Source organism: Anoplopoma fimbria, chromosome 8 (assembly GCF_027596085.1).
Source record: "Anoplopoma fimbria isolate UVic2021 breed Golden Eagle Sablefish chromosome 8, Afim_UVic_2022, whole genome shotgun sequence".
In the NCBI taxonomy this organism is placed as follows: Eukaryota; Metazoa; Chordata; class Actinopteri; order Perciformes; family Anoplopomatidae; genus Anoplopoma; species Anoplopoma fimbria.
In genome coordinates, this window is record NC_072456.1 from 16247432 (window position 1) to 16274737 (window position 27306).

Sequence of the window (27306 nt, forward strand, 5' to 3'; positions counted from 1 at the left end):
AGCAGGTAGCATATCCAACACAGAGAGATAATTGTGGTGTAGAAAACACACAGAAAATACTTTATCTGCTCTAAATGATGAATTTATGTCATACAAATTCTATCAATGAGAATCGCATTTTTTTCTAATGTCTCTTTTGTTCTTGTTATTCAACACAATGCTTTATCATTCACAGACAGAGGAGTGTAATGTTGAATTAGCTTTCTAGATTTTTGACATAATCAAAGCAAAAATCTAAGGATAAGCAAGTCAGTCAAGTCAGACACAGAGAAAAAAACTGATCAGATTATTTGTAACTTTATTAACTCTAAAGGGGGAATTGGATTCACATGGTGGCTTATGTAAACATAGTAACCAGCCTTTCGTGGAAGCGGGTGTTTTCTCCTGCAAAGTGCCAATAAGTGCAACACTCTGATGACCAAAATGTATTCTATTTTTATTATTCAATTTATAACTTTTAAGATTACAGGTAAAAACGTTTATGGTATTCAAGAGGAGTGTGAAACTGATGGTTATGGAGACAGGGGCCCCCAGAGAGAAATAAAGCGTACTTTAAAGGGTCAGTAAGTCAGGCTTTGCTTGCAAGGAGGTGACAGGATTGTGACTCAGTTACTTGGAAAATTGCTGAAATTTCTTCCTCTGAAAACTGAGAACTATCTTCTTTATTTTTGAAGGACAGAATAAAATGAATGATGGCTGTGACTCAGTTACTTGGAAAATTGCTGAAATTTCTTCCTCTGAAAACTGTCTTTTTTGCAAGCTCTCTGTTTTGAAACAAAACGCCCGTCCTACTTGAAAATGTAGCTTTTGCCTCAACAGGCCACCTTCATACAAAGGAACATAAGGTGGGAATGAATAAGGTCATCCATATCGCTGCATTTTTATTCTGGTCAATTTAAAGATAAATAAAAGATTGTCTCTTGCTTTTCTCTGAAGCTATAACATTTTATTCCTCATGATCATTAACTAAAGACACTTTATAAGCACCTTTACCTTCAACACTGCAGACCTGGATGAAAAGATTTAGAATGATTATAAGCATGTAAGCATCACTGTGAGCAAATTTCCCTGCTGCGGGACTAATAAAGGATTATCTTATCTTATGCAGCACACCTTGGGTGAAACTGAACACCTGGCAGACATGGATGAGTTATAAGAGGACGCATTTTCTCTTGGCTAACAAACAAGTATGACGTTCACAGTTTGATTTAGGACGTGACAAACGTGTCAGAGTCTTTGCCACACACAACGCTGAGTCAATGCCAAGAAAGAGAAAAAGATCTTCAGCAAAGACTGACTTTGGGGAGAATAACTAATTCTTGCTTGCTTGATTTAGAAAGCGGACACTAAGAGTTTAAAGAATTTTCTTAATTGAAATCTTTCAGTAGTAAAGCTGACATCAGCTGTCACTGGTTGTCAGCTTTGCGGTGACGGAAGACGTCAAGTTCAAGGCCAGAGTTGCTTAGAAAATGACCGCCTTTCTGAACAAGTATGAAGTGATCAATTATGCCTCAAATGAGAAGTAAGTGATGAGTGACGAACAATGTCAAAATTTAGGCTCTGTTCCAGGTGTCAGCTTTTCTTCCTTCTTCAGAAAGGTTTTATGTGTCCTTCAAGCGAGCACCCATAGAAAAATAACTTCTTCCCAACTGATTCCAAACTGATTTGTTCCTGGTTCTCTGGAAACTGATCAGATTACAGATAACCTGTTGTCCCAAGTAAAGGTGCTGCATACTTAATAACTGAGTCAATCATATACAAAAAACAGACTAGGGATGTTCACATCACAGACGTGTTGTATTTTTGATCAGATTTTTGTTGCCATTTCCAAACACATGTGCTTTTTCATCCAACATTTTATATATTTGATAAGATTCTTAAAAAATGTCATAATTTAAACTTCGGAATTTAAACTACCTTTATTTGAAGATGTCTCTTTATTTTTGAAAAGTTTTTCTACAGGAAATGTAAAGAACACCAAACTAATTTGGGATTTTAATGGGAATGATTTCTCTTTATTTTTGCTTTGAAATCTGTGTTTGGATGTCACTGTATATCTATATTTTGGCCAGATGTTCTACAGGAAATTAATTAACACTTGGAATAACTTGACGAACGGTTTCTCTCAATTCTTCAGAGGTTCAGTTGCTTAACATACTTTTGTTCTCTGATAAGACAATGCAATCTTTTACAATGGATATAAATTAACATTCTAAAAATAACATTTTATCACAATGGGTCAAAAGTGTTCTTGTCTTCTTTATTTTTGAAGGACAGGCCCTTTCAGTCCGACAACATCAGGAACACTTTTCTTTCTTTCTTGAGAGACGAAGCAGTGCGGACTCCAAAACAAAGACTTTGTGGACTTCTAAGGAAATGAGAGGTTGGAGCTTTTATTAAAGACATTTTGACATGTCACAGAAGGAAAAAAACAGATGTAAAGAATAAAATTAATGATGGCTGGATCCAAATTTAGCTTCTTCGGTTTCAGGGTCCTGGTACAGTGCATGCAAGTAACACCTTTGCTTTATCTACAATGCAAAGGTGCCAAATATCTGCTGTGAAAAAGGCCTGTTGTTGTGGACAGATAAACTTGAGTATTGTTCATTCTGTAAAACATATCCTCATTGACATGTTTGTATTATGCAACTATGTTAATGTAACAGAGGCAATTTTACTGTTAAAATGTTGTATTATAATTACACAAAATATATGTAAATAGTCATAACCTGACATGTTATACCTCCAGATTTAATAAGTGGAACTGTTGAGACTCCTCATTGGAGAGGTGAGTGATCTAGCTCTGCATTATTTTATTGTAATTCATAATCTAGATTTCACTAAATCATTGTGTATTTCTATTGTACTACTACATAACTACCACTGAGTATAGCTGTGGGCATAGACATTTCTTTGCTTTGTTTTTTTCTGTTTTAAGTTGCATTTACGAGTCTGCCTACTAGCTTAAACTTTGTGTGGTAAGCTAATGTCTCGTGTTCTGTGCTTATTCAACTGTATAGGAGCTCAAGTGCCGTTTACAGCTACTGACCGGAGGGTTTTACATTTTTATTTCTGTCAGATCTGCCAGTGTGGCATAAAGACAATAAACGGAGACCGCCTCCAAAGGGTATCCAGTCTCGGGTCTCTTCCTTCTCCAACACAACACAACGCAGACAACACCGGTTACATTAACTTGTTTATGCTTTCAAAAATATCTTAAATATATACTCTGATTACATAAACATGTTAAAAAAAGAGAAATTATTTGTGATTAAAAGGAAAATGTTCGACAGTATTTTGTAGTCAGATGTTTGATATTCTTTAAAGTAATGTTTAATAGATAACTAAAAGTAATAATGAGTTTCCTGAGTAGTTTTCCTGGTGGGGGGAATTAAAAAAAAGAAAGCATGAAGACATTCTCTTAATAAAACAGTAATTTATTTTTGACTGAAAACTAAATTGTCTGAACAGCACATTACAAGGGCATTGTTAAGATATTTTCTCCAAGGCTCAGTGATCACTTTCATACAGTACACTTGGCATGTACACGGCATCTCCTTCAAATGAAAGAAAAACAGAAAAGAATACTCTAAAGAAGAAGAAGTAAGCCTGTTTGCAAAAGAAAAGAAAAGAAAAATCAAAGAGTCCATCCTGTAGAAAGATGACTGATTGTACAATTACCAAGCATTTTGGTTTGGTTCCAAGCCACAGAGAAAGAAACCGAATCGCCTGACGACAGCAGACGACGGCACAGGAGGCACGAAAGACGCGACACGAACAGGACATCCCATAATATGCTCACACACAATCGACTGGGTTCCAGCTTTTAAAGTGTGAAATGTTTAATAGTTTCCATTGTCTTTTTTTGCAGATGTTATTTTTTTGTAAGCAAAGTGTTGGTACACTACAATCAAAATCTAAATGCTGCATTCATTAAATACATTAAAATCTGCAATGTAACAAAACCTTTTTCTCTGCATATGAAAGTCAACACAGCACTGACATGAAAACGGAAAAAAAGATGGCTCCTTTTCTGACTTGTGTTTTGTGAAAGATATAAACACCGTGCCATTCTTTTTTTATTCTTACCCTCAACCACTTACTCCACCCTCTCTGCCCATTGTTCCCTTTCTCTTTCATAAAGCCTTTTCACAATCATTCACAGACTGACACGAAATAAGTGCTGGATAAAAACATGAGGTAAGAAAGTGGTTTGATTATAGATCATGCAGAACATGCAAAACAGCAACAAAAAAAATATAGGGAAGGAGAGAGTAGGAAAAAAAAGATTTGTGTGCAAATAAAAATGAAAAAAAAGAAAGAAAGACTTACACAGCTTTGCGTCTTTGGTTATAAAGTAGGTTGAACCATTTTCACAGCTTTTCATCCCCCAGACCACACCCCTTAATTAATTTCTGTATTTTGTCTTGACGAAGAAGGTCTAGAAAAAAAGTAAATTAATAGATTTCTTTATCGAAACATCCCATCACATCTTAACAACAGGTGTCCTCCTGTACAAGCCCTCCTTTCTCTTAATACTTTACAAAATATACATTCAACCTGGATTTCACCTAATGTAAGCTCGGCTTTAGTGTTAGCAATATTTCATGAGAAGAACGTTTTCTATTATGGAACTTATTGCCTACTTTATTGAGATCTAGTTGTTCCATGAGACAACCAAATTTAATACCTGACAGATTCTACAATACCAAAAGACCAAAAAGGAAAGGTTTTCTTTTCTGTTAATAAGTAAATCCACGACATTGTTCATTTACATTATGAAAATAGCAGCCCTGAAATAAATAAATGCAAATACTAAAACTGAACTAAAGGAAAAAAAAAAGTATTATGATTCATGTCAAAGTACGGTGGCTCTGAGAAAACAACACAAGCTTTTGTTGCAGCATATAACAAGTCGAGGCTCTCGACTCGCTCCGCTCAAGCCGAGGCACCCGTCGGCTTCCTGCTCCGCTCAGGGGGGGGGACGAATCCTCTCCCCAACCTCTCCATTGGCTCTCTGGCCTCTTCCAGCCCTGGAGCGATGTGGGGTTTGGGGATACTGGGAGGACAGACCATGCTGGATTTCACAGGACCCCTTGTCACCCTCACAGGGTCACCCCACCCTCTTCCACCACTTGTTGCCCCCAACAAATCGAGCTCCCTGAGCCCTTTGACCCCTGTCCTCCTGCACAAGAACAACATGCAGTTTTACTGTGTCCACCGGTTCCCCTGCCCTTCCTCCTTTTCTTGCAGCCAACAACTGGGACAGAATAAGACTTTTCGATTGGGTGGTAAATGTCTTAATAATGTGAAGCCCGGTGATGGCGACGAGCACACATTGAAGCATGGCTCTTGGTGGCAAACAAAGATGTCGCTGTTGTTGATTTCCTCAAATGGAGCATATTGAACGCAGAGTCGAGCCTTTTGCTTGATGAAGCTAAGGGGACGGCAGCAGTCAGGATCTCCCACTCCTGTCCATGGGAAGTGTGTGTTTGAGCATGTGTATTTGGGGGAGCGGGGGTCACGCCGAGGTGATGTTGGGCTGATGGGGGACGCTCTGACTCCCCTCGTGGTGAGCCAAGGGGCCGTTGTTGTTGTCGTTTGTGACAGCCGCGTGTTGCTGCTGTTGCAGAGGCGGCGGCGTGCTGCTGCCGTGGTTGAGCTGACTGGACACCTGGCCGAGCTGATCCGTGTTGGCCAGCGACTTCAGCACGGCGTTTTCGCGCTCCAACACGGAGTTCCTCTCGTACAGCTCCTTGATCTGCTCCTTCAACACCTCCACCTCCTCGCGAACAGCATACATGAGGTGGCTCTTCACCAAGTCCTGAAAGAGAAAGCGAGTTAAAATTAGCACACAAATTAAGCAGTTTCCATCCTCAAATAAAGGAACATGTGACATCTCTGAATTTAAAGTGGTAAAGTGGGGACTGTTTTTAGCCTCATTGCCGTGTTGGGTTTTGCAACTGAATTTTCAAGAGACAACATGTCAATCAAACTGTGTAGGCAACACTATCCGTTTGATTTCCTGGTTTGTATTTCTTTGAAGAATGGCTGTTCAGTAGCTTTCACGAACTGAATACAGGTTATTACAGTAAACGTCCCTCAAAATGAACAAGAAATTTGTCATTTAAGAGTCAGCGGTGGAAAACTCTTTTTGAATCAAGTCACTGGAAAGTCCAGCAGAAAAACGTGGTCACCTGACACAATTAGTTGTAACTTTATCATCTGTGGAAAACTCACCATGGCTTGCTCAATCTTGTTATCGATAGCGACGACGCTGGCACCGGATGCACTGTGGAAACAAAACAAAGGCAAATGTCACCACAAGATACCAATCCTCATATCTACCACACGCTTCAGATTGATATCAGTGTTCACTTTCACTAGCAGCCACACAATCTGTTCCATGACAGTGATGACCTCAGAGGATTTCACTGGTACTTGAGAAGTCAAACAAAACACATTCTGATCTGTAGATTTCCAGTAAAAATAAAAAACCCTGTTCTATTTTAGTGCACCCGATAAGAGTCACAGATGTTCAAAACCTACAAACCGCCACTGTTAAATGTCATCAAAGGCAAAGAAACCTGTTACAAATATGGTACTGCTTTTAAAAAGACACCGGGCAGACTATTATAATCAACCTAAGAGAGATTTATTAGAAGCAGTTTAATGTCCACTGTGTAGCCAGTCCACAGTCAACATTAACTGTACAGACATGTCTACTTTGAGCCCCAAATAACAGCATCTATTGTTAATATAGTGAGGCATCCCTCACACTACACACTGACAAAGTGGATGACAACAATTACCATTAACAGTGGTTTTGTCGTCAACAACAAAGAATCCCACCTGACATTTGACTACTGTGCTATGGTGGCTGTTATTGTCGTTTTGTTTTACTTTAAAGTTACTTTTGTGACGAAACTTGACCAGCTGTAAATTTCCATTAAGACAGCTGTAATTTAGGCGCCTAGAATGACATCTTTCACCAGTAAAACCAACAACAACAACAACAAAAAACAACGAGGACTGTGACTTCAGTGAATCACATTCTGATCAAATACACGTGGACACAGAAGGAAACGAAATGGCACCATAGTTGTCCAAAGTGATTTGTGAACATTTAAACGCAATAAGAACATCTGTCCGTGTAGAAACAGGAGCAGGACCAGGAGCAGGACCAGGACCCCCCCATAACAAAGCTCCTGCAGATTGTTTAAATGCAGAGTCGTGGTGATGTCAGCTTTTATCTATGCATGACTCCAGCACAATGAAAACAGATCCCAGACAGGGAGGGGGGCTCGCCTCCTGCAGGACTTATGATCGGGTGCGGCTGATGTCGCCATCTGCGATCCGTTTACATTTGTTACTGAAATCTCATTGTGTAAGACAAAAATATATATTTATATATTTTGGTCGTGTGCTGGCGACACGTGGAGCTTCCACGTCGCTTCTCGGTGCAATCCCGCTTTTAAAAAAAAAAAAAAAAAAAAAAAACACGTTTCCAAATCACTTCAAAAGCAGCGCAACATTTTTAGTTTTCTACCCCCCCTCCCTCCAAGAAAAAAAAAAAAACTGTCTCCCACTTCACACGTACAAGACTAACAACTTACGAAGCCAAGCCAAAGTCCCTCGTTCACTAAACAGGATGCCAAATATTGAGTTTTCCTCCTCTCCAAAGCGAGAGAGGATCTGGGTCTGTCTCCACTGATTACGCTTTCTTGCACAATCACCGCCCAGCTCGGATGTGGATGCAACAAAAAAAAAAAAAAAAAAAAAAAAAAAAAAAAAAAGCGTCTTCGAGCCGCTAGTTGGTGCTCTGAGCACGAGACTGGGACGTGAGAGGGAGCACGTAATTCAAAATTAGCATCCATTCCAAAATCCTTTAAAAATAGTTATTTAATAAATATTCAATAAAATATAAGTGTAAATTCATAAACTGAATTTAATGCAACAATGCAATCGTCAGTGTTGACAGTTTAATAAATCAGACACTGATGGCAGAGCGCTTAGTATTACATCTTTGTTTCAACCAGAAATGCTTTGTGCTGGTTAGGGGGTACTTGGCTAAAAGAGTATTTCACAGGAGGTACATCACTGAAAAAAGGTTGAGAACCACTGCCTTAGAGTAACGCAGGGTTAAATCAAGATAAGCACAATATCAACTTTGCATTTGATAATAAATGTATTCACTTATAGAGTCTTTCAAAACATGAAAAAGTTTTTAGTAATGAGTAATTTCCTTCAGCTTTGGAACTAGAAAGGGCTCCAAAGCATCGCATTTGCATTGTAAAAGGATTCAAATAATCCATAAAAGGCTCCGAATTGTCAGTATTGTTCATATAAAATGGGGCTGACGCCGCCTGAGTAATACTTCATGTTAGAAATTTAGTACATTTCCTGGGAGGTTAAAACAGGAAAACAAAAAAAAGGGGAAACGTCTTCAACAGTGTGAAACCAACCTCACTAGTGACATATGGATACAAGTTATTATGAAATAAAAAAAATAAAAAAATTACTACAGTTAACTACACACTGACCCACAACATGAGGGAGCTGCGGCATGCACCATGCCAAACAGACACAGGGCGAGAGGTTAATATGCAGGTTTGATTCCAATCCTGTCCACTATGGCAGGCGGAACTTAAAGACTTAAAGCGTGCGTATCTGGCACAGTGGAAGTCTGCCACAAAGTGTTCACATTAAACTGTTTTAATAATGCACAGAATCCCCCCCACCCCCAAAAAAAATTAAAAAATGTGGATCCTAAATGAAACCAAATCCGAGCAGAGTATAATGACAAGACACCACAAATATTGTAACAAGCACATGTGAAAGTCAGTACCTGGCCCTGTAACACATCATGCGGCCCGGCGGAGGAGTTCCCGGCGAGCAGGGCAGACTGTAGCTCATTTTGCAGCGCATGTTTTCTGAGTCTCACTCCCCAAAAAAAGAAAAAGGTTTCTGCCGGAGGCTGGTAGTGCTTCACTGAGTGTTAACACGAGAGTGTGCCTTGTTTGCATGGGAGCGGAGTGTGTGTTAAATCCCAGCTCGGTCACATGGTGAGGAGAAGACGAGGGGGCGGGGTTTTCTCTCTCTCTCTCTCTCTCTCGTTCAGTCTCTCTCTCTCTCTCCGTGTGTGTGTGTGTGTGTGTCTGTCTGTCTGTCTGTGTCCAATAATTTACTTCTGGATTCTTTAACAAATCACATTACTCACTGCCGCTGTCTGCCAAACGTTATACACTGCGACCCCAGAGGCAGAGGACGCCTTATTCAAAGGCTACACTTCAGTAGACAAGGAGACAGTGTATTGAGAAGACATCAGTGGTCTCTGTTCCTTTGTTTGAAAGTAAAAGAAAAAAAAGAAAAGGACAAACTTCTTAATTAGCAGCATGATTTTGCAACCAAATAAGCTATTTAGTTAGTTCAGTTTTGTTTTTCCCAGAACCAGAGGAGTTTTCTCAATCATGTTCCTCCACATTTGAACTGTCCAGTGCCCTTTTAAATGTAATTATTGTTGTATATCGAGAGTTTTGAGAAAAAGATAAATGGTCAAATATGTGTGAACGAGTCGACTGAGATGCTTCACGATGTTAACTATAGAAGCCAAAAGGCAAATTAGAATACTGTAAGTTTCTATAGGTCATATTGAAATTAAACTAAACACCATAGTAGATGATGCCGGATCCACTGAATTTGCATGCTTTGCATATACTTTAATTGGCACAATCCAATATGTAACGTAATCAGCCTTCAAAATGTACACCCGTTTAAATTCCCGCTCAATCTAGGTAAAAGAGCTGCATTCCAAATGAGCGAATCACTCTGTTGATGTATGTTTTTATATACAGGCTGGATCAAACTAGCTTGTCCGGTGAATGAGAGATCTGGCCTGAAGGGGCAACAAGAAATTTTACAGACAAAAAGACTAATTTGTGGCTTTTCAGCGTCCAAGGAAAACAAAGCAAACCGTACATTTTATTCAAGGAGGAAGACATGTGGCTGTTTGTATAAGGACCGCTTGCCGTGTTAACCTCAACATGGGCCTTTCCCCGCAGACTGCAGCCGCACACATGCACTCGTTCGTCCCCCGATTTCCCCCCAAAACAAAGTCTCCATGACCACAAGGCATCACATTCCAACTCTGGACACCGACGGGTCTTGAGGCCAGCGCCTCTAAACTGATACATCTGTGTCGGAGCCAACATCACGCTGTGACAACACGCAGGCAAGTTCTTCACTGAGGAGCGCTTATCACAACAGTCCAGTTTTTGTGGATTGATACGGACTAAAAAGGGAGTTTTTCCATCATATCCAGTTTGTTACAGAGATCCCAAACCTGCTTTCACACTGGAAGCAGCAGAAAGGCGTAAACTGTATGCCTTCAATGTAAATATTACTGTGTCTGACTCTCTGTTATCTATACAACAGTAGACACGCGTGGGAGCAAAGTGTGGTCGCCTCTATCCCTCTGGCTGTATCACCTGATGTCTTATAGCATCACCAATCAAATATAGCATCACCAATCAAATGTGTTCCTCATTAAAGCACAGATGCAGCGGCACACGTCGCTGTCACAAAGCATACCAACACTCACTGTGGGGGCAGCAGCTGAACAAATTAGACCTCAGCCTTTCAGTGATAAACCCCCCCTCCCTTGGTAAGTGTATTTCAAAACAATAGCTGGAGGGTGGGGGCTGTAACAATAGAGGGGTCCCCCTCACTGACGACTCACTGTGGTTCTCTTTCCAATGCAGAGACTCGCCTTATGTCGTTAGTTTTGGAAGATGCAGTTCAGCTGCTACGCCAGACGAGGTCGGCAGAGGCTCCCATTAACTTGTGGCACAAAACTTCAGTGAAAACGAACAAAGCTGCTTCAGAAAAGAGTGGTCTAGTCATGACTTTCCTAAATGATCACAACGAATTCATTGTTATGGCATAAATCAACGATAAGCTACTTTGTTTTTTTTTTCTTAAATCAGGACATTTTACAAGCTGTCGTTTCAAAAAACTAGCTCTCATTTCTGTAATGAGACAAACTCATTGAATGGTCAGAATACTGTCACCCTTGTGCATAAGTACTTGTGGTGTAGCAAGTGAAACTTTCGACAACATCACTCAGCGTTGTTAGACGAGTGCTATAAATGAACATGGAGACGTAAAAAGGTTCAGAGAACTGAAAAGGTCACAACGACGGCAGAATCCTGAAACCACTCAACTCCTGATCACCCTCACTGATTACAAAAGGACCTGTATTTTTTTCTTAACAGGGGAGAGCCCATCATGTTACTTATCCTATTAAATTAATTAGACCATGACAGCACACACATCAAGTTCATTCAAAAAAAACGAAAAAACACGAAAAAACACCAAGAAATCATTGAAGGATGTCAGTTAAAGAAGGGATTAAAACGTTTGTAGTGGAGTTTAACTTATTTTAGAAATATGTTGCTGTCAAGTGTTAATATTTTGTTAGTCATAAGAGTTGTTCAGTTTATTTTGAAGGCATCTCATCTATTATGTTTCCTAAACTTGGTTTTAAGCCAATATAGACAAGTCCTACAAGTGTTCAGGGATAAAAAGGAAATCTAAACTACATTACCATGACAATTGGGCAATCTGAGAAAGATCAATCTTTCCTTGTTATGTTTCACAACTGCTTAACTGAGATTTAATCTTACACTTGTGCAGCGGGTTGGAGTGAAATTAGAATTTGCATTTTAAGAACATGCTCGTCATGATCCAAACGAACGACCTGAAACCTGAGTATGACAAGAAAGCAACAAGTCATACAACACGGCAGGAATACTTGGTATTTGGCGAAGTACGCTTGAATTCCCCCATGAAGACTTAAATTTGCATTTTCCACTTTAATAGTCACAAAAGATAAAATCTTCAAACAATTGTGACGTTTCGTGGATGTTGTAGGAATGTAAATATAAATGGATATTTTTCGGATGCCGTATTGTTGGGACGTGTTGTTTTGAACCGTAGTTCAAACTGCAGATACATAAAGTATGAACTGTTGACTGACTAATACTGACTAAACAATGAATCAACTAAACATTTCTTAAACTTGAGATTGAAAGAACTACATTTTTTAGATAACATAGGAGTCTAAGTGCTACAGTACGTTCGAATAAAAACTGGGCAACCAGAGGAAGATCGTTCGATACAATCAAAAGCGCCATTGAGACTGCTTTGTCAAGTGTTTACACTGTTAGAAGTCTTATTTTGTCATTCCATATATATATTTGGAATGACTTTCCCTTTCACTTGTTAAGTAGGTCTGAGTAAAGTTATAATTTGCATATCGAGATGTGTTAAACCTGAATGCCAACATGCTTGTAAGTATGCAAATCTATGACCCAGAGTAGTACAACAAATTTAGTTATGCAAAACAAACGAAATACTTTCAAGACTAAAATTTGCATATAGCACTGAAATAGTCACAAACCAAATAATCTTGACTCTAACCACTTCTGTCTTTGTTGCACTGGAATGTTTCAAACACTGGTGACAATTGCAGGATGTTCCAAGTATCTTAATATGTGCCTGTGAACATTTCTCAGATGCTGCATTGTTGGGGCATGTCGTCTAAATAAAAGGTTGGTCCAGACTGACACAATGGAGACTAAACAAAATCTGACAGACCTACAGAGACCCCTTGTCTGGAGATGGAGGGTTTATTTGTCCAGCATTAACTCAGAGTCATGAGTCTGTGTGTGTCCGCTGCCACCAAACTTCCTTGTAAACAGACCGAAGGAACTGTCCCCAATAGGACCCTTGCCCGTAATCCCAAGACTTGCACACAAATATCTCATTCTGCATGTGTCCCTACGTGACGTACTGAAAGCACGACAGCCTGTTCTTCCTGTAAGACACAGACACTTCCAGCAGACCAATTGGTGGGTGAACCGGACGCCAGGGAGCATGAGAAGGAATCAAGGCCCTCGGGGACTTAATACAAATGAGATGTGCATCCATGAGACAGCGGATCATCGTTAATTTAAACGGCTTATGGAAGGCCTTGTTATTTTAGCCTCTCAAAAGGGTAAAACAACTGCTAGCAGGGATGTTTGTTAATGTTTGCTGCCGAGCATGTCTGGAGATTATGCAAAGAAAGGACGATTTGCTTTCACATGCTTTAGAAACAGGTGGTCTTAAAAGTCTTCATTTGAGTAATTATTTTCCAACCAAATCAAATTGTTTAACAGGATATTCAACCTTTGTTTCCTTATAATGACTTCCTTTATTTCCAGGGCTTGTACAAAGGCAATCAAGCAGTCCATGAATATGAGATATGAGTTTACAGATAATAACAATCCCTCCACTCTATAGTGAAGGTTGCTTTATGGCTTTTTGCCAGCTACACCTACAGTCTATGGGCATATCTATGGGTTACACTTGTTGTCTTTTTGAAATCCTCACAGTTCACTTTGTTTGTACGCCCTGCAGCGTTTGGGAGAATAATGCAGCGCATCGAGTATAAACGCGTCCGTACTTACTCGGAGTTCACGCACCGTCCGCGGATGCTCAAGCTACAGCACCGAGCTCGAGTATAAACGAAGCCTCACAGCTCCTGAAGAGATGATAAAGAGCCTAAGTGTAATGTGACCATCACACTCCATATGCAAACTCAGTGGGGCACCAAGGAAAGGTGTCCCCAAGTCTTAAATAATCACTGCCTAAAACCAGATCTTCAGCGCGCACCATGTGCCTCCATATCATATTTTACTACTTTTTCCTTTTGCCTCCCTGAGTGATTCGGCCTTGTGCCACTTGTTTGGCTCAATGTGGATTAAGACCTCACTGGAATGTGTTAAAAGTAATAGTGTTACTCCTGAGGCTTTAACGGGGAAAATCCTGGCACCTCACCGTTAACGAGCCTCTGTATTCAGCAGAGCATTTATCACGGGATCAAGGACTTAGCCTCATTTGGTCTTCCTCTCTGAAGTGCAGGGTTTGGGTCAGACTAATGTCATGAGGGACTATGCAGCAAAAACACTGGGCCTGATGAATGTCTCAGCTGTTGTATTTCACTCCTGGCTTCTGTCTGGCTCGCACACAGCTTGAGCCTCTATCATGATATGGCAAAGGGAAGATACGGCTTGAAAGGTATCTTAAAGATAAGAAATGGGGGTTTGTGGCCCGAAAGGAACTGTTTGAAATAAAATTTGGAGTTGGAGGTGAAATGCAAAACTCGCTCAGCGACGTTATTAACTATTCAGGCGCTTATCAGTGCTGCGTTTTGACCATGTGTGGTCCAGAGGGGGTGTGAAATGGCCAACAGTGGACGCCTATGGTATATATTAGGTATCTCCCAGGTGTGAATGCCTCTTACTGACTGGGTGTGAAGCAAGACTATGCTCAAAAAAGAGGCATGTGTGCTCAGCAAACCTTCCTGTATAAATAAAGGTCAAATGTCAGCAAAGTTTCTAAAGATAAAGTTGACAGGCTAAAAATGTTGCCTTCATACAGTGTTGTCTTTGAGACATGAGCTCTGTCACGTAAGCGTAGAAGAAATGATCTTTGATGGTTATGATTGCCATCCATCAATTCCTCCCTGCATCTAAAAAAGAAAGGCCTCCTTAAGCTCGAGATCAGAGCTCTGCACAATGTCAAGTCCTGTCATGTCCATCAAGGCTCTGCAGTTAGTGATTTCGCTGGAGGGGGGGGGACCTCCAGAGTAATCCGTTCAAAATGATGTACTTACATGTTGTATGTGCTTTTAAGAAAGACCCTGGAATTTAATAGGGCTAGGTTCTCTGGGGTTTTGCCCCACGGCCTGTTAGCAATTACTCTGTGTTTTTGGGTGTGTTTTTCATTTGTATCCAGGGAGACTGATTACAATAGAGTGTGTGCCAAGAAAAAAAAAAAAAAAGCCCTATTATCCGTTAACAGATGTTGAATAAACATGTGATATTTTTATAAGAACGCCAAAGATCTTCTCTTGTGATGTTCTTTCCTATTGGCATATCATGAGTGAAGTAGCAGCTTTCCCACGTTTCAACTTTCCTCCCTCTTGTTTCAATAATGCAATGTTTGTTTCTGTGTCATAAACAGTGGCCCGCATACCTGGTCTGGATCAAATAACTCACCGTGGCCGAGCGTTGGGCCACTAATCAAGTGTGCTCAGTTGGAATATAAATCTGCTTTTTCTTTTATTGTCCGTAATCATAAAGTTGATCATTGTGGACTGAAGGCAGTAAAAGGGCTGCTGCTGCTTTAGTCGGGACCAATCACAGCCTCACAGTGTTTCCATTCAGCAGAACAACAAATTGCTTTCCTGGAATGTTTACAAATGCAGAGTGTAACTTATAATTCAGTTAGGCTAAAATAACTTAATCTCTTGCATGTCGAGCTGTTAATAAAATGAGGTTTCAGTAGAGCTGTATAAGATCAAATCAGGGTCAATAATATTTTTGGAGCTTGGGAAATGAACATTAATAGCATTTAAACCTGTGGGGGGAAAACACTGCATGCAAAGTTTAAGGGTGGGAATGGGAAGAAAAAGTCTTCTTTTATCTGACCAACAGTATCACGTTGTCCATCATAAAATACAGGAAACTAGAAAATTAACGTTTAACGATGTTTCTACGTACAGATGTGACAAAAGCATAATGTCCCTCAGTATTTATGAGACTTTTGTGTCATTTTTTTTGCAGAAATTGTATTTAGACAGCCTAAATTTGTACACTACAACAAACAAACTTTCCACACATTGACAAACCTGAGAAATTCAGATTTTGTAAATGGATTTCTCATGCACTCTTGTCACAGGTTTACAAAAGGTGATATACAGACCGTGGATTTGAAATTCATTTTTAACATTATTAGCAAGCTCTACATCTTTTTGAGCCCATAGTGCTGCAGCAGAACTGTAAAAAAAAAATTAAAAAAAATGGGTACGCATGTTTTCATGACAATAACGTAGTAGAAACTTGCACAAAACACCAAAGCTGGTTGTGAAAAAAGTACAAGTGATGAGAGGGCACGCTTCCCAGCTGAGGTTTCACATTTTTAGCAAAGCAATCATTTCCAGGAATGCTCCTTCATGCCCCCAAACTATTTATATGCAAAACCTCCTTCACTTTCAACAAGTCCAACCTTGCAGGAGAGCTAGCTCAGCACAAGGGAGGTGGAATGAAGCGACTGGTTTACCTGTGGTTTGTTGAAAGGTTTTGAATAATGCTGTATTGTTAGTCATAGAGCCCATAGGCAAACTGGATCGGGAACTCAAACACAAACGTTGAATCTTCTGCCAGCCGCGACACTTTACACAAGCTCAACTGCTACTGTTGCGCAACATTGACATCCACATCTCATTCGGACGGGCTCGTTTGAAGAACAATATAATTCAAATAATACATACGACTGATCTTTTTGGGATTAAATCTTTGAAATATAAATCGGAAACGAAAACATAACTGTACTGCTTGTCCTAATGAAGAAACATAATGGCGCTGTAATCAATTTAACAAGTCAACTATATAGCATCGGTCCCTCCAGAGTCTTTTTATTTCAAGCACTGCCAAAAAATAAAATGTCATAATACAATGAATCTAGAGGCAAGATCAGTTTGGTCCTAGGAACAACCATGGGCTACAAAAGGTTTTCATTTATTACATGTGGAAAAATCTAGCTGATTGAATCCTCTTGCTAGAAGATACACCACGGATACATTTGGCTTATTAAGTAAAAGTCAAAATGACAAATTTACTTCAAATGTCCTAAAAGAGTCCCAGCGTCCTCTGATCGTAAATGATAATTGTGGCCTTGGAGATAATTGATCAGGCCGTATCATAACATTTCATGACTTAAGACAACCGCATGTTCAACATAAAAATGCCGCTTCTTTAACTCCAAAGTTTGTTTGCCGCTGTTTGTTGGCAGCCAATTAAATATCCATGGCAGAAAGTCAAGATCTCACACAGTCTCCATGAGACAGCACATGGGAACAAAAAGCGGTCGTGACTAATGTAAACCACTCAAACCACGGACCTATTCACTCCCAAATCAAAACTGACTGGTATTAATTTTCTTTAGTACCGACGTTACTTGACAGGTACTCGCATGTTTTAAGTTAATTAACAATCCATTGATAATGCAGCTTCACTTCTGTCAGATTTAAGCCACAATAACACAGTATGTTCTGTATCATAACGACACCCCAGAAATTCCCAGAAATGAGTCGGCAGATCTCGGAAATCTGTGCAGCAACACACACACCTTGGAGACCCTGGTTGTTTATGTTTGCTATATTTAATATAATATTGCAGTAGCATTTTCTCAGAATTGTTTTTCACAGCAGTGAACGTCAGTCCCTGCCTGGACAACATCTTTAAACAATATATAAAAGATTAATTGAGTTATTCATTATTTCCATTACTGATTAATCTGACAAGCTTTTCTTAGTTATTTCAAGAGTAACTATACCCCCAAACTTCTCTTTTTCAGCTGAAAACCAACATATAATAGTTTAAAGTAGGTTATTGATTGATTCAGTTCCAACTTTTTCCATTTAAGATCAACACATGGTGGAACTAGAAAGCTAGCAGCTAACTATCCAGCTGCTAAATGAGTCAAATGTAACAACTGAATGCTTTATCGCCATACTCATGTCACAGTTTAGGAAAGCACATTGCTATTGCCATATGATTAGTCATTAAAACTAACTCACCGGAGTTAGACTTGAAATTAAGTCATTAGAATCTAATGACTTAATTTCAAGTCTTCAGAAAAGAGAGAAAAGGATTCTGCTGTGCTGTAATTAAAATGATGAAGTCAATGTTGATATGTATTTCACAAGGCATTTTTTTTTTTTTGAATTTTCAAGGTAGAGGCACTTCAGACATAACTATGTGGTTTAGATACCGTATAAGTCTATAAAAAACTATATAATTCCCTAAAGCCATCTTTAAATCGCTTGTTTTGAGAATCATTAATTGACAAATCGTTCCTCCACTAATAGTTTTCCACTTCCCGGAGTCAATAAATCCGAGTCACTAATCACCAGCTTCTCATCTAAAAATACATAACAAACTTCAGTAATACTACACAACCTCCGTCATGGTATCTCACTGTGAGATGCTATTTGCAGCGCTGAAAGCCCCTGGCAGTGTTCCACATAGGTCCTAGGGGGCAAGAGAAACCAGAGCACTGGATCCTCATGACCGGAAGAATGTAGACACTTTAAGTGTCACAGAGTGTCACAAAACGCACCAGGACACTTCCCACAGTGCCATGCTTTCGACATGCATTACACACTCGCAGCGGCTGAAATGTCCAGCTTGACAAGTCATTTAATTCAGTAGTTGGTCTCAGATGCCATTTTTTCTTTAAACCAAAGTCGCTTTGGATAAAAGCTCTGCTAAATGACTGTAATGTAATGTAATGAGAAAGTAGAGATAGAGGGAAATAACTAATAATTAGTTTTGCAAAAGCAACAATGAAGCTGCTGATAGCAGAATGTGTTTGATATTATCTACAATCTTTATGTGATCATTTTTCAGTACGTTAGAGGAGAAATTTGTATGACGCAGCGTTTAAAATAGAGATGTTTATTCTTTGTTTGTCTCTCTGTTAAAAAAAAATAAAAAATGCTATTTACTAAAAGGCTATCGACGTGTTTTTTCGAAAAATGACACCTTAAGACTCAATAAAATAAAAAATAAAAACAGCATAGCGCGGGGTTCAATGGATGCAGGGTCTGGTTTAGTCAGCCATTCCAGGCGACACACAAACACACGTAAACACACCCGAGCTCATACCTATCGTTGAAGGGCTTTGACCCTCGTAATCTGCTAGGCCGGAAAGCCTGGTAGAAAGCAGTGGATGGGTTCCTGCATTTTATTTGGGGAGGAAACAGAGACAAGAGAAACATGAGTAAAAAGGAAGGAAAACGTGTACGCTGGGAGAGGAGAACGAGGGAGAGAGACTGTGAACGAGAGCAAAAGAGGATCCTGAACCACACTGAGAGGTCAGAGGAAATGATGACACTATCCAGATTTCCCAGCCCTTTGCAGGAACCCTCATCATCCAGTGTCGTTACTGCCAAACACTGTCATATCCACGCTGTATCGATTACTTATCTTTTTTTTGTTAATTGTCATTTGAAAGAACATGAAAATAAAATTATAACTATAAAAAGGTGTCAATCTTAAAGATTTTCATCTAAATAAATGACTCAAGTAATCTATTGCTGAATAAGGTAACACGATGGCGATCGAGCCAATGGCCTACTAATGAACATATCGCAGTACTGGGTTGCTGTGGTTACTGCTAATGCAAACCAAATATTTCCTCCTGCTGCAGCTTCACATTAAAAGCATTTAACTGGCAAAAAAACGAAAGTTGACTTTTATGATGAAGTAGTCACATGAAATGTAATGCGTTTGTCAGTTTGACACCGACGGCAATTGTTCATCAAATTTTGCCTGAATTCTTTATTAAAACGACGATGGCTTGTTCTGCTGCCCCCAGTATGCCGGGACCTTTAGTATTAAACTGCATTTGCTGATTCCACCAGTGAAAACGATTTTGCCAAACGATTTCCACTTTAATGTGCAAAACCAACATCTGGAATTAATTACAGGTGTGCTGTAAAATGTGGCAATAACATCTGAACAACTAATAAAAAGCTTTTAGGATTAATTCGGGCAGAGTGCAAAGTGCAAATTAAATAAAAATGCAAACACAAAAAGAATTCATGCAAAAATGTTTGCTTGTTACAACATAATTCTGTAAAACCCAGGAGATTTATTTTTGCAAACAGCCAGGTATCTGTTGGCATTTTTTCATGAACTAGAAATCCAAATGCTTAAATACTTACATTTGGACAAAGTGTTCTCATTATTAGTTTTAATCACTTGTACCCTCGTGTAGTCTAAAGTCTAATAACATGATGCTTTTAGTTTTGTACATGATTGATTGTTTTGGATGGCTGTGAAACTTTTAATTAACTAATCATGGGATATTGTGTGAAACTGTTGTTCATTTACAGAAAACAATCTCAAAGTTCACCTTCGATCAGGGAGGATCTGGACAGGAAGTTCACTTTTCTTGTCAGCTCATAACGTTCATGAATTTACTAATCCTCTAAAACTACTTGGCCAGACATTTGTAGAATAGAAAGTGAACTCTAAACAGGGCAAGTTTTCCTGAGGGAAGATACAATTACTAACCACATCAAATATTTATCAGCTTTCGGGTAATTGCTAGCACAGGATGTAAATGATATAATCTCAGCCCTGATGTCTGAATTTAAAAACAGTCCAAGAAGCTTGACTACGATACAAAACAGACAAATGTTGGTAAAGTATTAGACTTTGTTTTTTTTGCCATGACTATAAGGGTCACACTTTGGCTGACACTTTCACTTCACCTTCATTCAGAGTTTACACTGAAAACAAACTAAAATGTGTCAATTGCAATTTGAAGTTGTTGTGAAATGGGATCTAGAAAGTAACAATATACTGTCAATAAACTTGAGTAACTACTTCAGTCAAAGTGCCTTCAAGTATAATGAGTGAATCCATTTTCAGGATGTATGACCACGTGCATTTTGAGGCCATAAACAAAATAGTTTTCACTTGTGACATTTGCTCTACACCACAATGCATTTAATGCTTTTATAGGCCAAGTCAATTCAATTTAATGCTCTCCATTAAACGGAAAAAGAGACTCTCAAACCAAAACAACTTTCAGAAAACCGGCTACAAACAAACAAACAAACAGGTCAACAAGGTGAAGTTTCATGTTTTCAACAGCTTACAAACCGGACAAGTGAATGCTCCTGCTGGGTTCAAGTTCACGTCAGTTAACCTTTTGTCAGCACCTGAACTGTAAAACTTTGTATGAAAGGCTTGTCCTACAATAAGAACAGGGGTGGTTTACAAAATCGTAAAGTGGGCAGTTTCAATATACAAGAGATCCTGGAGGAACGAAAAAAACAAACGGCAGGCGAGATAAGGAAATTATTTTACAAAAACTAAAAGAGCGAGGTTAACCATCCACCGCTGTACTTGTGTCTGTCGAGAGTGATTTACAGCCGAGTTTCCATATCTGAGCCTGTGACTTGCACCACACCCCACAAACAGCAGCTCAGGACCTTCAAGTTTCCTCATGCACCGGTGAGGTATTTAGACACTGCTGCTGGTTTAAAGAGCTCACAAAGAACACACTGCTGCCGTGTCCTGGTTTTATTGGGACGAGGGCTGAATTTTGTATGCATGACGAGTTCATCCGACAGAGAGGAGACACGCAGAGTTATCTAAAAGGTAGCTGAGAGAAAAGCAGCAAATCAAAGTCATGGAAGTGGAGGATGGGAAAAGTTGGGGGGGGAGGAAACAGGGAGGTGTGGCGTGTCACCTCACCCCTCTGCAGCAGGAATTGTAGGATTGAGTGTGTTTTTCAGTCCGTTATGTAGCACGCAGTACACAACACTGTAAAGGCCAATATAAAAAGGCCCACTACATGTTTGTTCGGCCGTATATGATAGTGAACTGAATCCATTTGGATTTTTGACCGCTGGTTGGACAACACAAGATATTTGTGTGAATTTACCTCGACTTTGGCAAAAATAATGGCACCATTTCACTATTACATTATCCTGCAGATTAATAGCGAATAAAATTAATAGTGAGTTGTAGCCCTCATCACACAAATCTCCAACTCCTGTCACATTTTACTCTCTGTGGCCTAGATTTTCACCTGCATATATTAATCCTGCACCTCTATGGGAGCAGCACAATCATGGCTAGAAGCAGAGAGAACTCTTTTGTGCAGTGAAAGTTAAATTATATTTAAAACGGAGAAACAATGGAATCGATATACCTAACAATTCTCCAATTGCCCACAAGTTTAAGCAATGTTGAAAAATAATTACGGCTCTACGTGTCATATATAATTAACTATTTGGATTTTTACAACCTCTACTGACAGCCTCTCCTGTCTTCACCTCAATGCACTGAACTCAGCAGCCTGCAGTTGTGTCGGAATTTCACGGAATTTTCGGTCATGCAAATGTTTGTCTCAGGCGAAACAATCGTCGCTTCCTAGTTGCACTGACGAGTGTAGAATTTAACACTTTTTACAGTATCTGCTTAAAGCAAAGTGTTTATTAAGAGGGCAAGATTTTAAATTCAGACATTCAGAATAAAATATATTTGATGAAATATCACAATTTTAAGCTTTGTTTTGGTTGCTTTTTCTGACTGAAGCATTTCTCGCACAGGACTGTCGGAAAGATGAAAATCTGCCGATAATGACAGTTGATACAGTTGATACAGCTTCTGGCTGCCTTTCAAGCTTTTCTTTTTAATCCCGCCGGCAGGTTATGGGATTCAGCGAGTTGAAGTCGTCTTCACGCAGTACAGCGCACGTCGTCAGATTGTGCCCTTAACAAATTCGGCCTCTTGAACTTTTGCAACATGTTTTGTTGCTGGAGGCAAATATTTAAGAGAGACTACAGACAAATGAGTTCCTAAGTGTGTAAAAAAAATTAAATAAAGGCAGCATGAGGTTAGGTAGGTAAGGAAATTGAACCTTCTCCTGATGCAAACATGACTGCACTTGACTTTGTGGTGAGCTTCTGTTTATCAGTCATTAATTACTGTTATTATGATACAATTCAAACAGCATAACAAGCTGGGACATGCGGCCACAACTACTGTTTAATCAACAATGAAAAAAATGTTCCTGTTTTGTTTGGTGAGCCATAATTTTATCTGGCATCAGTAAAATGTATAAAATATTAATATTGAGTGGCATCTTCGTCTGAAAAACGCACCGGTTCTATCCAAATGAAAGATGATCGTCTTGTGAAAGCTTTTATTTCGTTAGATTACTTTTTAGAAGCTGCAACTGTTTAAATAACTTTGTCATACAATGACTGAGAATCAGTTTAAATGACTCAAGACAGTATTTAGATTATTATAATATCACAATGTGTACAGGATTTACTTAGTTCTGTGAACTTTTATTAGCTGTATTTTTTTTCTTATTCTTAAATACATCCTGGACAGAAGTCTTTGCAGTTAAGCATAACTTTGCAGTTAAAGTTAAATAAGGTGGTTGCGAACACATTGAGCAACCAACCTGCAAAAAGATGCCAAAAAACGGGTCTCACTCTGGTGTTGTGCGAGTCGCCTGAAGCAAAGTCATGCTAAACTGTCAGATCTGAGAGGCCGTTCCCTGGTCTCATAATGTGTGCTTGACAAGGGATTTAGCAGCCAGAACGTCTGTCAATAGAGAAGCTTTGTTTGTGTCACAACTCTTAATCACACTTAAAGTCAAACATAAAGGACTATTTGCCACAGAGTTGAAGATTCAGGATACATTAATTTGATTATCCATTCCATCCATCCATTTTCCGCGACCTGCTTATCCAGTTAAGGGTCGCAGGGGTGCTGGAGCCGATCTCAGCTGTCAATGGGCGAAGGCAGGGTTCACCCTGGACAGGTCGCCAGTCTGTCGCAGAAAAAGGTCGTCCAAATTCTATTCTGTTACACGTTAGATACCAACAATGACATAATGATGATGGTTTCATGATGTTCCAGCTTCAGCAGAACAGGAACTTATAAAAACCAGTATGTCCACAAATCCCTGAGCTCTGACAGGTTAACAATCATGGCACAACATACACAAGATGAAGACTAGAATCGCAAGCAGGGTTTTGCCTGTAAAGCCCTCATTCAATCCTTAAGCTCATGCGTGGGCCTGAACCAACACATACTCCCTCGGGTCACTTGAGGAAAGCCTCTGCTTTCAAAAGGAACCCACACAAATTAAATTCCCTCCCTTTAGAATAACTTAAAAACAAGTCAATAGTCAAAATAAACATAATGTCTTGCAGCACGTCACCAGGAGACCAAACACGTGGTTGTTTTCCTGAAGTTGTTTTCCCTGCAAACCACTCTTTGATGTTGCCAAGTGCACACAGAGTTGAGCAGACTTTATCCCTCAACCCATGTGACTATATATCTCTATATATATATATATATATATATATATATATATATATATATATATATATATATCTCTATATATATATATAGATATCTATATATATATATATATCTATATCTATATCTATCTATATATATCTATATATCTATATCTATATCTATATATATGTATATCTTTATTCTAATGTCATGCATACAAAAACTATCTCCTTGTCCATGTAACACAAGTAATTTTTTTGGGGGCTGAAGCCTGATGCAGGGGGAGGCAGAGTAAAATTGTCCGAGGGATGGGACGTGACCCGGCAGTTCCAGGACTCCTTCTCATAATGTAGTGATTAGGAGATGCCGTGGGAGAGGCTCAACGGCAAAACAGGGATGTGACCCTCTGCATGGGGCCGAGACTGCAGTCAAACACGAGTCAGGCAGAGTCCCAGCTGTGCAGCTAGCTAAACCCCCCCCACACCGACAACACAACCCTGCCCACTTCTCCTATGGGAGAGAGGGGAGGGGATTGTCTTTGTATTTGTGACTCAACTTCAAAAACCTCAGTAAATAAGATCACAGCTCAGGCTTTAGCAATGTCAGAGGCAGGCTCCAACAACTCAGCAAAAAGGACTCGCAAAAATGTATAGTCAGTGTAAGATGAGTGAAAATATGTCACACTGATCTGAGCACTCTCGTAAAGCAGAGGGTGTTAATTTCGGCTCGGGTTACACATAATTGTTACCATGAGCACAGATGACTCAGGATAATTCAGGATCTGGGTTTGCTCATTCAGCTGGGTGGCGGCTGATAGCATCAGCCTGGAGCTACAAAGCCTCCCTATCTGCTCAATTGGACTTAGCCAGGCTCAAGTTCATTGACTCTGCCGGTTAAATAAAGTGTAAAATTGGTTCCTGGAGCGTGACCCTGGCCGAGTGAACTTTGCCATACTGGCCCTCAGGTCCGTTTCTGTCACGGCTTGTCAGCTGCTGTGTAATAACACTGGCATGTCACCCTCCAGTGACTTCTGCCTGGGGTTGAGCAGGAAGGCCAGGGGAGTCGACATACTGTTTATTCCTGCTAAAAGGTAAAAAAAAATAAAAGACGGTCATTGCCAATCGGCTGAAAACCGGGTGGTGTCATACGTTTCACTTCTCTAAAAAGCTGCAGTATATAAATGTTTTACGAATACAAAAAATGCATAAATAGTTAAATCTTTTGCTTAATTAGCAATACTAAAATGCATTTGAAAAAGAAACGACTGCATGCATGGTTTTACTCGAGTAAACGTCAATGATGAGTGCAAAATGTGCTTAACTAGCAAATGTAAAAGTATTTATTAGTCATTGAAAGTGGCAAATTATTGATGCATTTATGTATAAGTAGACAGACTGAAGAGTGCCATCTTATCAAAAATTACAATTTCCACGAAACCTATGTTTAAGTGTCTTAGTCAGCTCTCAATCACTTGAAATAAACATCCTAGGTACTGTCACACTGTCAAACATGCTTGGTGTAATCCTACTTCATCAATAAAATGCCAATGCGCCCTTCCTGTGTTTGCTGAGCTGCATTCGTTGACAGCATAGGAATATTTTCCATTGTTTGGTGTGGAGTCGTTTTTTGGCCGACCTTGTTCCGAGGAGGAGCCGATGGTAACAAAAGGGGCAGAGCAGAGTACTGAATGTAGAAATCAAAAACATGGTTGATTGATTAAATATTCATTGAATATGTACGGTGAGAAAACTGAATATCAACAATAACAAAAAAACGATTTCACAGCGCTTTAAGTGCACTTGTTCAGTTAACATGGTGACGTTACTTTTAACCTGTGATCCTGTTTCACTGCTGTAGCATAGATATGAAGAGGGGTTAAAAGGGTTGACATGTTAAACTTAGAGGCTGACGCAGATGAAGAATATGGAGGCATGACCGCGTGAAAGTTCAGAATGAACCAGTCATCACACCTCACCATCGTGCTAACCAGGAGTTCAACATGCCTGAAGATGGGTGTTATAGTGCTAATAAAAGACAGTCAGTGTTGATTAGATAAGCAAAATAAAAGCTTCAAAAGGATGAAAGGTCTCTAGTTATCAAAAGGACAATTTTTATTTTATTTTATAGATGTCAGCATTTTTGCTAAAGGAATTAAGCAAACAGAGTCTGATTCACGACTGCATTTCACTATATGTTCAACAAAGAGTTATGAAAACACTTATCTATTCCAAGGTGGTAGCTGTTACACAATAAACACTAAAACTTAATCACATAATTACAGGAAGTTATTTGTTGGAACATAGGAGATAAATGATATCATCTGGACTTCAGGCACTTATGACAGATCAAACCCGATTCAGTGATAACCTAAAGTACCATCTGTTCGGCACAAGCGCTTTGAATGAGCAAATAAACCGTTATCAGTCTACCCAGCCACTATGACTCACGTCCCGCTTCCTTGCAAAAATCTGCTCATTGTAAGTTAGTGGGGGGGGGGCAGAGAGTGGTTCACTGCTGACGAGAGGAGACACCCGAGACGAAGCTGACTTGAGAAAAAGAAGAGGAAGAAGACAACAGAGGAAGTGCTTGATAGAATACGAAAGCGGACATCAAAGCAGAGCAGGAAACGTAGGCTCTTGCAAAAAAAACGGCACCTGCGACAGAAAAAAATTACCCTAGAGATTGATCATTGCCTGCCTCGATAGTAGATTCAACTTGGTGGAACAGATATGACCTCAGTTAGCCTTCAGAGTAAGTTCTGCTCATTTTGACTTACTTGGTGAGAAAGAAAAAAAAAAAAATTGAGAGTGAATCCACTTCTGAAACTTCACAACTTTTTGTTGCTAGAGATTTACTATGAATATGAATCTATAAGAATAAAGATATAACTAAAAGTGTGATCCATTCCCTGTTTAAGTCACTTTTCAAGCAAAAATGGCAAATGATATTGATTATAAATTATTATAATCAAAATAAGAATTGCAAAATGAATCAGTACTGAAAATTATTATTAATTTCAGTTCTGTCCATTTCACAGTTTAGACCAATATATTGAATATTTTCTCACAATTCTTCAAGGATCAAAATCACGGGATCCTTGAATAAAAAAAAGTTTGTTTATGCTATGTTCCTATGTAAAAATTGATATTTGACAAAAACTCTTTAATGTTCAGCCTCAAAGATCAGTATGACAATCTTTTTGTCTTCACTTCTCAGTTGAGCCAAATGTTCATTGGAGAAATGTGGCATCCATTAATTCAAAAGAGTAAAAAACTGAACGTCCTAAAAGCGACGTGCCTCACTGTGTGTGGACTTTAATACCCAGAGACAATCAGTTAGGAAGAAGTTTGGGACA

At 39.4% G+C, this 27306-nt stretch overlaps 1 protein-coding gene across 1 annotated transcript in view; it reads right to left on the bottom strand.

The window, feature by feature from the left end:
* Positions 1 to 3416: 3416 nt before the first annotated feature.
* The window catches only part of tsc22d2 (TSC22 domain family 2), a 33303-nt gene continuing 9413 nt past the window's right edge, over positions 3417 to 27306 (bottom strand). Inside the window, exons 2-3 of the mRNA XM_054603081.1 lie at positions 6241 to 6292; positions 3417 to 5824 (exon numbers count right to left, since the gene is read on the bottom strand). Of these exons, the coding sequence (XP_054459056.1) occupies positions 5522 to 5824; positions 6241 to 6292 (355 nt within the window). The 3' untranslated portion in view covers positions 3417 to 5521. The remainder of the gene's footprint in view (positions 5825 to 6240; positions 6293 to 27306) is intronic.